The sequence below is a fragment of the Microcaecilia unicolor genome, chromosome 6 (assembly GCF_901765095.1).
Source record: "Microcaecilia unicolor chromosome 6, aMicUni1.1, whole genome shotgun sequence".
Classification (NCBI taxonomy): domain Eukaryota; kingdom Metazoa; phylum Chordata; class Amphibia; order Gymnophiona; family Siphonopidae; genus Microcaecilia; species Microcaecilia unicolor.
In genome coordinates this window covers 134,079,498-134,095,192 of record NC_044036.1, presented here as the reverse complement: position 1 = coordinate 134,095,192, position 15,695 = coordinate 134,079,498, and the positions used below count along the sequence as shown (strand labels likewise).

At 42.1% G+C, this 15,695-nt stretch overlaps 1 protein-coding gene across 2 annotated transcripts in view; it reads right to left on the bottom strand.

The window, feature by feature from the left end:
* Positions 1-15,695, bottom strand: part of UROC1 (urocanate hydratase 1) — a 57,154-nt gene that overhangs the window by 25,925 nt on the left and 15,534 nt on the right. For both annotated transcript variants that reach the window (XR_003942575.1, XM_030207387.1), the window contains exons 6-17: positions 14,726-14,787; positions 13,952-14,018; positions 13,148-13,291; positions 11,897-11,985; positions 10,835-10,897; positions 8,924-9,103; positions 7,377-7,474; positions 6,155-6,227; positions 4,298-4,419; positions 2,207-2,277; positions 1,671-1,769; positions 1,033-1,132 (exon numbers count right to left, since the gene is read on the bottom strand). Coding sequence is in view for 1 of the 2 variants with exons in the window: in XM_030207387.1 (XP_030063247.1) it covers positions 1,033-1,132; positions 1,671-1,769; positions 2,207-2,277; positions 4,298-4,419; positions 6,155-6,227; positions 7,377-7,474; positions 8,924-9,103; positions 10,835-10,897; positions 11,897-11,985; positions 13,148-13,291; positions 13,952-14,018; positions 14,726-14,787 (1,168 nt within the window). In the remaining variant the exon portion in view is untranslated. The remainder of the gene's footprint in view (positions 1-1,032; positions 1,133-1,670; positions 1,770-2,206; positions 2,278-4,297; positions 4,420-6,154; positions 6,228-7,376; positions 7,475-8,923; positions 9,104-10,834; positions 10,898-11,896; positions 11,986-13,147; positions 13,292-13,951; positions 14,019-14,725; positions 14,788-15,695) is intronic.

Here is a 15,695-nt window from a genome sequence, read left to right as displayed (position 1 = left end):
ATATCGGCACTGCCTCCTCCACCTCACAGTCTCCGTCTCTCCCCCCCCCCCCCCACCGTGGCAGTGCTTACAATTTGCTACCGGCGCTACCTGACACCACAGACGCGGAGCCGACGACCTGTTCCAGGACCTTCCCTCTGCCGCGTGCGTTCTTCTGCCCTGCGTAAACAGGAAGTTGAATCAGCGCGGCAGAGGGAAGGCCCCGCCCCCGTAGCAGGACGTTGCGCCGTGTCAGTCAGCTGTCAGGCAGTGCCGCTAGCAAATTGCAAGCTGCCATGGGAGTGGGAGACGGACTCGGAGACTGTGAGGTAGAGGAGGCAGCACCGATAGCGTTGAAGACAAGCGCTACGGCAGGGGTGGGAGAGGGTGAAGATACATGGTGGCATCTGGGTGGGCCTGACTAAAAACTGGGTGGGCCTGGCCCCATCCAGGCCCACCCGTAGCTACGCCCCTGACCAGCACTATCAGGACTCAGAGTGGCTCCTACTTTAGCAAGAAGAAGTCAACAAGGGAGGGGTTGTACCCACATACCTCACACCTGGCCAGTTTGCTGAAACTTTCCCCTTCAAGTATTTTCTAAATTAATTAAAATGGCAGTTTCCATTGCGTGGGTGAAAGGCGCTTCATAATGGAAGCTAATGCATCCGAGTTGTACAGCTGTTATAATTGGAAGCAGGGAGGAACTGAAACCTCAGGAAGTTTCCACAGACAGAAGCATTTTTCACAGAAACACCATAGTCTTCTGGACCATCATACTTTGATAACTACCCATGAGCCATCAAATGGTTATGAATTCAAATTATCTGCCAGTCTAGCAAGCCATTCATGACCTAAGTTGAATGGATCCATATCAATGCACCAAGAGGTGAAAGGTTGCATGCACACTCCACTTCTAGAGCCACTGACTCATTTAGTTTTAGAGGAAATGTCAATCATTCAAGCCATCCACACGCTTTACTGTATGTTTTAGAGCTTATCATAGTAAAGAGGTTTTGCTCATCTTATCCAATAAATGTTGGCTGTTTTGCCAACCTGCACAAAAAGCTGATCCATCGTAAATGTTGGCGGTCTCTCTGTAAGGGCTGTCTGTCCCACTCACATCATGGTGATCTCTACTAATGACCACTGGTGCCTGCAAAAGCCAAGCCAAAGAATGGATGCCATCAGGTTAAAAAAATCATATGTCAATGACATTCAAAAAGAAATTCCAGTCTGCATAGATAGTATCAGTTATTGTCCCTTAAGGCTCAAGAACATCTTGCTTTGTCCACGTGCAAGGTGCTTCCGTGCAGAGAGATTTGAGAGGAGCTTTAAAGCACTTGATCAGAATATTATGAAGAACATATTCCACATAGCATTAGCATCTCAGCTCTGCTTTCTTGCTTTCAATATTTATGATTTCACCAAACTACTTTGTCCACATTTTAAGAAAAGCAAGGTACATTGTAGGGACTGTGCAACACTTTCTTTCTTCCCATGATACCAAGATTCCAATTTTTTATTTGGTAGATAAAAGGCAGAACACCAGAATCCTAAAAATTGCAGGGAGCCTCATATTACCTTACAACTTCAAAGGTGTATCAAGATGCAAGGCCACCCCTGTGACCCTGCCTTCATCTTCACTTCCTGCTTTCCAGTTTGGGAAGTAGTTGCAGCCAAAACCACCTTACCTTTACCCTGCCATCAGCAATTGCCTGGTTAATAGCCACAGCAATAGCCACACGACCTTTCTGGTCAGAATACAAAATTCGAGCTTGGGACCCGACCACCTAAAAAAACAGAACATCAGAAAGGTAAAGACCCCCCTGGGCACTAGCTTGCTTCAGGAAGTAACACTTTTCTTTACAGTTTGCAAGTGTAGGGAAGTGGTGTAGTAGCCGTGTTAGTCCACTTGTAAAGGTAATAAACAGAACTAAATCAAAACAGAGAAAAGAAAATAAGATGATATCTTTTTTTATTGGACTAACTTAATACATTTTTAATTAGCTTTTGAAGGTAACCCTTCTTCTTCAGATTGGAAATAAGCAAATGTTGACAAATATGAGAATCTATAAGTGAAACACAAAAGCATTCCAATGATAGTCTCACAGGAAGAGGGTGGGGTGGGTTGGGAAAGCCATCCATCTCTCCTTGTCTCCCACCCACCCAGCTCTCCCTATTTCTCACCTAACCTTCAAAAATGACCCCCTCATGTCTGGGCAGTTACCAGATTGTGTTTTCCAGCTTCACGGATCCAGCGGATGTTGTCGCGATATTGTTGCTTCACTGAAACAGCCACTGCAAACCAACAAGACAGAATGCAGAAGAACAGCCTCAACTATTCAAATGCATCGATCACAACAACATATTTTTAAAAAAACCCCACCCAAAACCTCATAGATGCATAAGAAGTGCAACTGGAACTGAATATATGACCTTATCCATTTCTCTTCCTTACCCACCACCATAAAGCATAAGGAGACTGAATTATTATAATCCTGGGAAGGTGGAAATAGCCAGGTGAGAAGAAAGATGAGCTATTCCCCTATTGCAACAGTGATTCTGGCCAAGATGAAAGCCAGCTCTTCAAAGCTGTCCACAAAGGACACGTGAGCTAATCCTGCATCCCTCACCTTCAGTTATCTGTATGGAGAAATTAGCCAGTGCCTCTGTTCCATCATCAGTGCAGAGAAGCAAACATAGAAGACAAATGTACTAAGCATTTTCCTTGTAAACACAGGAAGAGCAATTTTGAAAAGTCATTAAACTGAATAAAGGGCTTTCTGAAAACCGCCCATCCTTCTTGTCAATGAAAGCCTTCTCAGGTACAGGATATGCAACTGAACGCAGTTTGACATTTTCAAAACTACACACCTAATTTTTAAAGGAAAAAGTATCTATAGATAAAAAGGAGACAAAAGTCTCTATTGCTACAATTTTCTTGTCTATTATGGCTGTGCTTGTTCTTCTGAAAATATCACTAAATCAACTAAGTAAGTAACAATCAATTTGCTGTAAAAATTAACAGGCAGAAAAGGACTTCAGTGGCATGGGTGACGTCTAAAGTCAAACTTGGACTAATGACCTGCCCTGCTTCATCCAGTGTTTAATAGCACGAAATTTTCAATGTTTAAATTTTTAATTTTTTTTAAACTTTTTGACTATATAAACCATTGATTTTTTTTAAACATTAAGTCGGCTCAAGTAAAAGACTTCCAGGTACTTATCTGAGGCAGTACTATTTCCCTCTACAGCACAGCTGTTTCACCCTTGCTTCGTCAGGAGCGTGTTAGTTTATGCTGCACTCTCATTACCCCCTGTCCTGGAGTCTATTCTAACATGCTTCTAAGGTTTTTTAGAACTAATGACAAAGCAGGGCAGGTCATTAGTCCAAGTTTGACTTTAGACGTGACCCCATGCCACTAAAGTCCTTCTCTGCCTGTTAATTTTTACAGCAAATTCATTGTTACTTGCTTCATTTTTCTTAAGCAATTTTCAAAGAGAAAGATTGCATTTCCTTTCTTTTTGAGAACCGGTGCAAAGCCTGTGACAAAAAGTACCAGCGTTCTTTTCAATTAGCTGCAGATGTTGAAAATTGCTCCCAGATAGGGGAAAAACACTTTAGCAGACCAGCTGTAAAATTTGAACTGAAGCTAGGTCTACATTACTGAATGGTGTTGGAATGGTGACTTCAAAGTCTTATGAGTTTGAATCAAATACTTTTTCAATTACTTATATTTCATCAATCTTAGAATTACTTGGCCTTGTCCAATTGCCGACCAGTTATGCAAAGACTGATTGTAGAATTTTAATCCCAGCTGGTCAGAGCCAAAACATGCGTCTTCAGCATCTTTACTAGCATCATCATACAATGGGGCTCTTTTTCAAGGTATTTAGACCTTCAAAGGTCACAGACAGGACTGGGGTTCAAAGGTTGCAGGATCTCTGTGGGGATTCAACACCTACATATATGTTATAGCAGGACTTCACTCTATCCACATGGTTTCAAAATAAACCTCTTCCAAAATATGAAAGAAAGCAATGAGAGGACTGAAAGAAAACAGTGCAGAGAATCAAAGAATTTAGAAGCTTGTAATTTCCTTATTTATCTTGCATTACAGAACTTTACAACCTCTTCATTGCAGCAAGTGGGTTTATGAAACCACCATAAATTTACCTCAGCTTCTCAGGACTTTAAGGAACATGACAATGGACCTTCTCAAAGAATCCAGATGTTCTTCTAAATATGTATTTTTTTAATCCCAAGCTGGCAGAAAACAACAGATCTTCTAGTTTTTCAATCAAGACATAATCCTACCTCCCTTTTTAATAATGTCTTCCAGTTCTGCTGTGGCAATTAAATCTGTGGCGGCCAAGTCTTGTGGGTCACCCGAGGTACAGACCCAGCGGAATGGTCCAAATCCAAGGGAAAAAATGTCCCTAGAAGTCAAACGTACATTTAATTAAGGAATGTTTGAGATTCCTGCTTTATTTGTAGTGGTATTTAACAGTGCTTTTCTTTCATTAACCAAGAAGAATCCAAAATACTTTTGGGACATGGTGGCGATACTTAGTAAAACACATTCTGGACTAGATTATGTAAATGGTGCCCAAATTTGGGTGCCAAAATAATAAACGCTAAATGCTATTGTATAAACGGCACTCCGAATTGGGCATCTTTTATAGACTAGCGTGTAGCGCCGGGATCCCGTACCCAAATCCTTCTCCTTAGGCTTAGATCTGCCAGATTCTATGACACTGCATGCAAATTCTAGGAATGCTCCTGACCCGCCCAGGCCCCTTCTATGGCCACACTACCTTTTCAGATCCACGCGTAAGAATTTACGCTCGCATATTTCTACAATACCAACTAGGAAGATGCACGCGTAAATTCAAAATTGTTGCCAATTAGTGCCAATCATTCTTAGCGCCCAATTATTGGCTCGTTATTCAATTAAATTGTATGCGCAAATTGGCTAAACACCCAAATCTACGCACACAATTTTGACTACCGTATATAGGATTCGGGGTCTGTTTGCTCAGCCTGCCCAGAGCGATGGGGGTCTGGCTCAGATCGTAACACAATCTATCCCAAAGCCAGGCCATTTCAGACATGGTCTTCTTCAGACGTTCTTACTGCTCCCATTCCCCAGTTCTGTCAGAGTGGTCCAGGCAGTCGTGCTGCTGCTGCATTTTGATGACTGTCCTGCATATTAACTGCATTTGTTGCAGGTGGTGCATGTAGCAACATGCGTAAGATCTTCCAGATTTACTCCTATTTCACCGATCCTGAAAGAGCTCCATTGGCTTCCAGTTAAATTTAAGGTGTTGGTACTGATTTTTAAAACATTGGATGTTGCTGTTGCTGCAACACTACAGGTTTATCAAGCAGCTCATGCATTTCGCTCTGCAGAAAAATCAACATTACATGCACCATCTTTTAAGCAGAGAAACTTGGAGCTTTCTCGCTCCCGCCATTTTCTATGTTGCAGGACCAATACTCTCCCTCAGAAAGATAACAAGTTTGCAAACAGTTGAGGGCATTTCTTTTTATTTCAGCCTCTGAATCGTAATGTTTCAGTTATGATTTGGATGATTAAAGCAGATTAGTATTTTTATCTGTTTGTATGCTTTAAAAATTGTTTATGCTTTACTTTGTTTGCTGCCAAGAACTGTGGATTGTGTGGCTTATAAATATTTTAAATAAATATTTATTTATTTATTTATTGCACTTGTATCCCACATTTTCCCACCTATTTGCAGGCTCAATGTGGCTTACAAAGACCTGTTATAGCATCGCCATACCAGGTTAAAGAAAACAATTGGTGTTACAAAGAAGTCAAGGGAGACAAGAGGATTTGGTCAAGCAGTTGTAGAATTATACATTCTGAATAAGGATTGGTGTTGTGTTATAGTTAATTAAGGGTTCTCGTGGTAGGCTTTGCTAAAGAGGTAAGTCTTCAGGAATATTTGTCTCAGAAAGCATCTTGGACCATATCTGGCTTCAAGAAAGCATGGGAGAAGCACATAGGATCTGTCAGGGAGTGAAAGGGAAAGTAGATGGCACGGATGGGCAGACTGGATAGGCCACGTGGTCTTTATTCCTTCATTTTCTATGTGCTTCCGAAGTCAGGACAGGTCTGATGCTACTCTGTGGCCAGAGTCTAGTATTTACCCCATTATATGCTGCACATAGGAAGGATATCGAAACTCCATGTTCTTGGCACCTTTCTTTTCCACATCAGCACCTGCAAAAGAAATGAGGATAACTAGAAAACTTAGTTCATAACAACAGAAGAACATCTATATTTAGGCAAGTGCTTTTATGCATGTTCATCCTGCTGTCTCTTGCCCCCTCCGAACTTCCTGTTTCAGAAGGGGCAGGACCCTGCAGGCCTTGAGCATGTGCAGAAGTTCAAGACCTGCACTAGGCATGGCGAGTGGTGTATAGGCAAGCTGCTTGGCATGCTGGTGTCGCCGCAGAGGGGGTAAGGCAGGGAATGGAAGTCACTGAGGGGGGAAGATGGGGAGATGCAGGACACTACAGGGGGAGAGGGAAGATAAGGCAAGGGAGTTGCTAGGGAGTGAGTGGGGGAGGGGGAGGTGCATTTCTGAAGGTTCGCCTAGGCCCCAGGGTGTCAGATACCATTATACTGGCCCTGCAGGAAGGACAGCAGACATGGCCAGCATTACCAATTGCAGAATCCTGTGTGGACTAGTTGGGGGGGCAGCAGCCTGGTATGTGCCCCTGTCTCCAACCCCCCCCCCCCCCCCCCCACGGCCCCACCTCATCTTAAAATGTGCATTTCTCCATAGAGAGCTCAGGGCAGTGGCAGTGATTCGCATAGGCCGTCTGCTGCCAATCCCAGAGCCTGCTCTCTGCTGTGTCCTGCCCTTGTGGAAACAGGAAATTACATCAGAAGGGAGTGGAGAGCAGACTCCAGGGTCAGCAGCAGACAACTTTGTGAATCAGTGCCACTGCCCTCTGCTCTCTTCAGAGAAACACTGTTTTAAGGTAGGGAGGGGGGGTTTTAGAGACAGGGCCACATGTCGGGACAGGGCCCCCCTAGGAGCACTGGCCCTGTGCAGCCACCCCTGTTGCCCCTGCTTAAGGTCAGCCCCGACTGTAGATTTCAAGTTTCAAGTTATTCATTACTTGGTATTGGTGTACAGTCACTATTATATCAAACAAAATTAAATTAGAATAAAATAAATTAATTTTGTAGCTTTTGGGGATAAAATACAAATTTAGGCAACAGAGTCTGGACATATTTACCAGAACATTATTTAAAAGTTGCAAGCATTATATCTATAAGAAAGATCTAGCACAGTAATGTTTAAACATGTTGCAGCTGGTGCAGTTTCCTACATTAGAGCAAATGAACACATCCACTCACCAGCTCTCTTGGCCTCTAGAAGGAAAGCGTTTCCATAATCCCAGAAAAACATGCCTTTCTCCGCCAGTCTGTTTATGGCTGCTACCTGTCGTCTCAAACTGGGATATGGGGAGACAGGAGTGGAGGGTTAAGGAGAAACTACCTTACGTTGTAACACTGTATTCAGAAATGGTCTGTAGCTCCCAAAAATCTCTCTCTTTGGTGTCCATTTAAAGACCTTTGAAAGAACTGTGGGACAGAATCATAACTTTAAAAAAATATATTTAACACTTTTCAAAATTTACTAGTTTGACTTCCAAGCACCAAGCACCGTGAAAACAACAAACCACCACCTAAAATTCCGGAAACTACTAAAAACCAACCTGTTCAAAAAGGCATACCCTAACGATCCAACTTAAATTGTACCCTGTCTGTTTGTTATTCAATTGTTGTAAGCCACATTGAGCCTGCCAGAGGTGGGAAATTGTGGGATATAAGCACAGTAAAATAAATAATAAAATAAATGCCTTAACCCTACAACACAACGAAACCAAAGCGCGTACTGGACATAACTTAACTCTTCCCCTTACGATTCCCTAACGTATCTGTAACACATGAACTGTACTCTACTACATTATCACTCTGTATTTGCTCATACCGGTATTGGCGATCGCCTGTGTGGTACTATGTGGGATACAAATGCATAAAATAAATAAAAATAAATAAAGGCCACCACATTCTAAGGGCTCCATACTTTTACCTCCATTAACTTGGCTTTGTTTGGTTCGGGGGTTTCCTCGCGTTCTCTTGACACTGTTTCCTTAATAATGCTTCATCTGGGGTCTCTCTTGCAGGTAGAGGATCAGTAACTCACTCCTTTTATAGATGTTAAAATATCTCATGATCTAAATTTAATGTGCTCTCATATTGTTATGATACAGCTTGGGTGAAAAATATCTAGATCTGTATTTATAGATATTTAGGGACCCTTTAATTCAAATTAATCTGTTTTAATGTGGGACTTTCCCGCATGCTACATCCAGATTTCATGCGACACTTAAGGGGAGATATTTTTAAATACTTTAATGCAGGTCATGAATACAGTTAACCACCTCCAATTTAGGAAGCTCTAGGTTGCTCCCGCATTAGCACAGGGTAATCTTAATGTGTCCACTCTCTGCCTATGACATGCCCCCTCCAAAAAATATTTAAAAAATAAATGACACACATATTACCGTGTGCTAAACGGCAAAATACTGCAAAATGTTTTAACACATTTTGCAGAACCCTGTTTGTATAAATTCTTAGCTATAGTGCAGATCCAGTGTCTCTGGTCTTCAGCATCTGAAGAACCTACGTTTTCTCATTCCCATCCCACCAGTCGATGGCTAACTAATATTCCAAAGAGACCTTCTAATTTCCTTCCATAACGTCGCTATATTAATTCTACACCAGTACACTTTAGGAAAAAGGACAAAATGGGGGAAGCAATTACTTCCTGACTCCTGTCTCTGAAGACATAACTGGATATCTCCCTGCAGTTAGAACTTCCACAGTGCAGCTGTTACCTGTCCCGCACCAGCTCACTAAATTTCTCCTGGTCTCTGGCCATCAGCAGATTTGCCTCTGGGAAGCTGAGTTGCACAGGGTAATAACCTCCGCTGAAGGGGTTGTGGCAGGATGTCTGATCTGAGCCCAGATCCACCAGCATGTCTCCTGTTGTATCATATTCTCTCACCAGCCTTTCCCTAGATAAACAATCGTCATCTCTGGTTAATGATATCTGCAGAAATCAGCTCACCTTACTTTAGTTCAGATGTTAAATAAACCAGCACATTTTCCCCACTCATTATTCTTTCACCTTTTAATCCCTCCCCAGGCAGCCTGGACAGGTAACTTCAGATCCCAGATTAACTGTAGGATGGGGCAGAGGGATGTCACCTCTGAGACTGAACCCAGCAGAACTATAATTAATCTTATTTGGTATGGAGCTCACTCTGAGGAGAAGGATGTTATTCATGGTGTGCCGCAATGTTTGGTTCTTGGGTCAGTTTTTTTAAACATTTTTGTAAGCAATAATGCTGAAGGGCTGTCTGCTAAGGTTTGCTTCTTTGCAGATGATAACAAAACCTGCAATACGGTAGACATCCCTGATGGTGTGGGTAATACGAGGAAGGACCTAGCAAAGCTTGAAGAATGGTCCAGAATTTGGCAACTAAGATTTAATGCTAAAAAATGCAGGGTCATGCATTTGGGCTGCAAACCCTCAAGGGAACAGTACAGTTTAGGGGGTGAAGAACTTGTATGCATGAAAGAGGAGTGGGACTTGGGGGATGATTATATTTGATGATCTCAAGGTGGCCAAACAGGTAGAAAAGGTGACGGTGAACGCTAGAAGGATGCTTGGGTGCACAGAGAGAGGAATGGCCAGTAGGAAAAAGGAGGTGATGATGTCCCTGTATAAGACTCTGGTGAGACCTCATTTAGATTATTGTGTACAATTCTGGAGACCCCACCTTCAAAAAGATATAAACAGGATGGAGTCGGTCCAGATGTTGGCTACTAAAATGGTCAGTGATCTTCATCATAAATTGAACGGGGACAGACTTCAAGATCTCAATATGTGTACTTTGTAAGAAAAGGGGGGGGGGAAGAAGGGAGAGACTCTTAAATACCTACATGGCATAAATGGCATAGGAGATGATTCTCAATTGAAAGGAAGCTCTGGAATGAGGGGGGCATAGGATGAAGGTGAAAGGGGACAGGCTCAGGAGTAATCAAAGGAAATTCTGCTTCACAGAAAGAGTGGTGAATTCGTGGAACAGATTCCCAGTGGACATGGTGGAAAGGAGATGGGATTTGATATACCACCTTTCTGTGGTTACAATCAAAGCAGTTTACATATTATACTTGGGGCAATGTAGGTTTAAGTGACTTGCCCAGAGTCACCAGGAGCTGTGGTGGGAATCGAACCAATTTCCCCAGATTCTCAGGCTGCTGCACTAACCATTAGGCAAAACAGTATCTGAATTCAAGAAAGCTTGGGACAGGTACATAGGATCTCTAAGGGAGAGGAAGGGATAGTGGACGGCATGAATGGGCATACTGGATAGGCCATATGGTCTTTCTCTGCCTTCATTTAGCTATGTTTCTGTCCCCACTTTTTCCTCCCTATATCCTCCGTGCTCTGATCCTCAGTCCTTTTTCGCTCTCTCCCCTCAACCTGAGTGATAGAAGGAGAAAAACATGGTTCCTTACTTTTCATACGCTGCCTGCCCACCCCAAAATTGCTTGCAACCTGAAGGGTTGCCTTTCTCACGTCCCCCCCCCCACACCCCCTTAGTTACAGCTCAATTATTCCAGATACTTGAGTCTGAATTGTGGAGTTCGCCTATCAGCACGTAGCTTTAAAATAATCTTTCTGCATTCATCATTCTGGGACTCGGAAGAATTCTTAAACCAAATTAGAAGAGACTTACCAGAGGTCTACCACATTTCCACGATAACCCAAACTCAGCACCGTTTTATTCCTTCTGGCTTTTCTGCAATACAATAATCAGTGAAAGACACATCTGCTTTGGTAAACGAGACCTCAGTGTCTGAATCTCATCATTGCTTATTTGAGTTTATGAAAGACCGTTCAGGAGAAGCAATGAAATTACCCACAGTGTGACACTTTGTTTCGGTACAATTATCCACTGGTCTAGCTGTAATTTTCAGATCACGCACATGACAGCATAATGCTTCAAAAAGCAAAAAAGCACATGTGCTAAACCTAGCAGAAATGTGGTACTTTATGCCCGTGGGGAAATGTAATACCCCAAAGGATGCATTTCTGCACAAGCTTTTCCATTATAACAGAAGCAGCAGGAAAATAACTGCAAGTGACAGAATCTAAATAATCAGGTTTCCTGAAGTACATCATGACTGCAGGAGATGTCAATAAGTGCTTCCATGACTCCAGCCTTCTGCCTTTCCTCAGGATGAAAAGCATCACCAGCAAAGAAACTGGAAATCTAAATCCTGTGCAAATGACTTGATTTTGTGTTTATTGTACCGGGTTTTCCCTAGGAGGGTATATAAAGTTTTTCAATATATAAATCAACCCTACTGTATTCAGAAAGAGGGTGCATAAGCCCAAGAAGGGACCTGTCTTCCTATTTTAGAGCAGGAAAGAAGGATCCAGAGTGGTTTTCAATAAATCAGAACAAGCTGCTACATTTTCAGTGTGACGATATTGACTTTCAGTATAATGGGATCAAAGTGTACTCAGATACCCAGTAAAGGCAGTTCAGACTCTGGGTCTCTTATTCAAAGAGAGTTTCTCTAATTCTTTGTTACTAAGCAAAAAACCTTTACGCAACAGTTGGTTATATCTGTAGAATGATCTGGAAAGCTGTTATCTGCAACCTTTGGGTCATTTTCGTATTGTTCCAATAAAAGCTATCCTATAACCAACAAAGAATCACATTTTCTCCAGAACTAACATGGCTTCTGGAATATTTTGCGCAATGGTCCTTGGTATATTTCAAGAGTCCTACCTGAGCTGTTGGATACAGCAATCCAGGCTGTCAGTGATTTCCATCAACCAGCCTTGCTTGTAACGCTTCAACAGGGCAGCTTCATCCACCTGAGACAAAAAGAGACAAGGTTCTAATTCGTGCTATTTATCATTTTTACTAAACACACACAGCCCTTTCACATGCGAAGTGAACCTGATGACCTCTACACCTAGAAGCCAGTTTAGCTTCGTCTACCACTGGTCCCATGTAACAATAGGCACGAGATCATAAGGGATGCACACCCCCAAGACGTGAACAGCCATCCCTACTGGCCTACTCTTAAGTTTCTGTGTATGAAAGGGGCTGCACAAGATAACTTTATAAAGTATGTTTATGTGAAAAGCATGTTTTACATACATAAACTTTACACAGGTATAAAAGCAGGTCAGCTGTAAAACTGGGCCTACTTTTCATGTGGTTTGGGAGGAAGGCACTCAATGAAGTTACACGGTAATACTTTTAAAATAATGGAGAAGTAAATATTTAACACAGAAACATAGACAAATATAGGCAGATAAAGACCATGTGGCCTATCCAGTCTGTCCATCCAATCATCTACTGTCCCATCACACTCTTAGAGATCCTATGAACTTGTCCCAAGCTCTCTTGAATTCAGATAAGGGAGGGACATGGGCAAGTCAGGGGGTGTTCCTAGAAGTTAGACACAATGTTATAGAATACTGTCATCGCCCCAAAATTAGGTGCCAACATTTCTTCAGCAGGTGTACATGGTGGCGCCCGAAGCTGGGTGCGGGATACGAACCACCCTTCTTAGAATAAGGGATCAGAAATGAGGTTGGATGAAGACCGGTTAATGTTCTATTTGCTTCCTATTGGAAATTTCTTTGATGTAAGATTGAAGCTATATTTGTAGGTTTTGTTATCTTTCAATAAAAATAAATAAACATTGAAAAAAAAAGAATACGGGATTAGCGTAGATCTTTCGGCATCTAACTTTCAGTGCCATTCACCGTTATGTTGTAATGCACTCAATGTCCTGAAATGCCAACCTGTATAATTGTTTATGAAATGGTTTGTTCCTGTCATTCCTTTTTATTTTCTGTAGAAAAACTTAAATTCATTATCTGTCCTTCCTCAAAAGTGTGTCTAAGGGAAGAAAGGCTTTGCTGTATTTCACTTGGGAACCTGAAAATGTGTTGACCCTTCATAATTGCTTCCAAAACTGACAGACAGAAAATAAATAAGTTAAAATGAAAGAGTGGGTCCCACCTCAGCAATAACTGCAACACAGCCAGCAATCACCGCTGCCTTCGCTTGAGCTCCACTCATACCTCCAAGGCCAGAGGTGACAAAGACCCTTCCAGCCAGGTCATCCTGCCCCAAATATCGACGTCCTGCATTTAGTACAGTCAACTGAAGCAGCAACAACAACAAAAGAACCTGCATCAGTCATCACAGCAGGTAATTAACACTCTGAACCTCTCTCATAAACTCAACGTAAGATTGCACAGAGATGTTGGACCTGAGCTTTAGAGATGATAATGTCCCTTCTTCAGATGTGTTCATATGAGACCTTGCTCACCCCTAAAGTTCAGGTCCAACATCTCTGTACAATTTTCATATTAGACCAATTCTAGAGAGAGAAGGAGGCTCCAAGTATTTAGTCTGTGGCAGTGGTTCCCAAACCTGGACCTGGAGGCTCCCCAGCCAGTCAGGTTTTCAGGATAGCCACAATAAATATTCATGAGAGAGATTTGCATGCACAGTCAATTTTGGGAGGGCCTGAGTTAAAGTGGGTGGGCATAACATTTTCTCTCAACCTCTATTCTCCCCCCACTCTCCATCCCTTCCCAGGCACCTCCCAACTCAAAATATAAATACTTTAGCTAATGAGGAGCCCCACGGTCTGTCAGTTGAAGACTTCCTCTGAAGGCGGCCAGAACTCCCTTGTGTCAAGCTTGGCAGACAACAGAAACGTGTGCAAAGAATCTAAAACTACTTTTTTATGGGCCGCCTCTAAAATATTTCCAGCATTTTTATGATGCAGTAGCTTTGTTGCCTTCAATATCTTACCACTGTGCCGTGTACTATTCCCTGTGGCCCGATGTAACAGTAGCTGCCTGCAGTCATCTGTCCATACCTAGCAATAGGAACAGAGGAAATTTCTCAGGAACTAGTCACAAGAATGTGGTAGGACTAATGGACACCTGACCCAGCCACAGCCAGAGGGTTTCTAAGGCTTAAGAAGACACTGCAGCACTGCTCATAGTGAAACCTGGGATTGCAACCCCCAGCACCATTTTTAAGTAGCTTGTAGCAAACAAAGCAAGTTACTTTCAATACAGACATTGCTTTTTAAGAATAAATGTTGTTACCACACCGAGCAGCAATTAACTATCTGATCCAAGAGTTCTCTTGCCCTTACTGACCTTCTCCAGAAAGATGAGTGAATTGGTTCAGAAAAATGAGTTAAACAGATACACATATATATATAAAAAATATGACTTAGAAAAATCTACAACTATAACCCAAGAAGCATGTCCCTAGAAGCTCCCAAGGTTGAGGGCCCCAATTGTAATATAAGCGATATTATTAAAGGTTAACTGGTGTGGGCGTTTGGCTGGCTCCCTGGGTCCCACAAGCTGGTGCACAGTACAGGTTTGACCACATACACAACACGCTGTCTCTCAGCCAAACCACCCACATGACTCTTGCCCTTTGACCTGCCACTGCCTTAAGGTCCAGGAGTAGAATGATAGAGTGTCTAAACATCTCATATTTTTATGGAAAGAGGTGAGCAAAGCTGAAATTTTGAGGGTAAATAAGGTACACTGAAGTAGGTCTTACATGGTGACACCCATCGCAAACGATTTCTCATATTCTTCTCGGGAAGAGTAGTTAGGAATCACCTGAAGGAAGAACAATATCTTTAAACTCAGAGATAATCCTTCTCTCTCATCACTTTTCTGAAAAAATGTTTCCAAAGACTTCAGTTAATTGCATTTCTGCAGATAATTAAGCAGGTCACTGACCTGATATCAGTGAGATTCCTGAATCACACAAACTGCAGTAGTGGTTGAAGAAACTGAACCCCCCCCCCCCCCCCCCCCCCGCCGGTGACATTTCTTCTTATGCCGTAAGGGACTCATTTCATCATTTCATAACAATGTACCAATTTTACAAAGGCAACATAAGCACTTATGTACCTTCATAAAATAAACACCCAGAACCAGCCCCAGCAGTGCACAGACCCTCTCACACAAATGCACCCTTGCTCAAAGGGAAAGGGGAATGGACTTGATATAATGAAAGCAGTGTATATATTATATATCTATATCTATATTTATCTATTACACTGCCCTAAGTGAATTCTTTCAAAAAGGCGGTAAATAAATCCTAATAAATAAATATATATACAGAGAAAGGGAATATGATTTGTTATAATGAAAGCAGTTTTTCATGTTATTTAAGGTAAAGGGAAAGGGATTTGATATAATGAAAGCAGTTTACATATTATATACAGGAAAGGGGATGGGATTTAATATAATGAAAGCTGTTTGCATAGTATATACAAGGAAAGAGGATGGGATTTCATATATTTCCTTTCTGTGGTTACAATCAAAGCGGTTTACATATTATATACAGGTACTGATTTTGTACCTGGGGCAATGGAAGATTAAGTGACTTGCCTAGAGTCACAAGGAGTTGTAGTGGGAATAGAACACACATGTTCCCTTGCTCAGAGGAAGGTGTAACTCATTACTCACCCACTTGTACTCATCCACTTTATAAGACATTTGCACACGTGGAGGGGCAT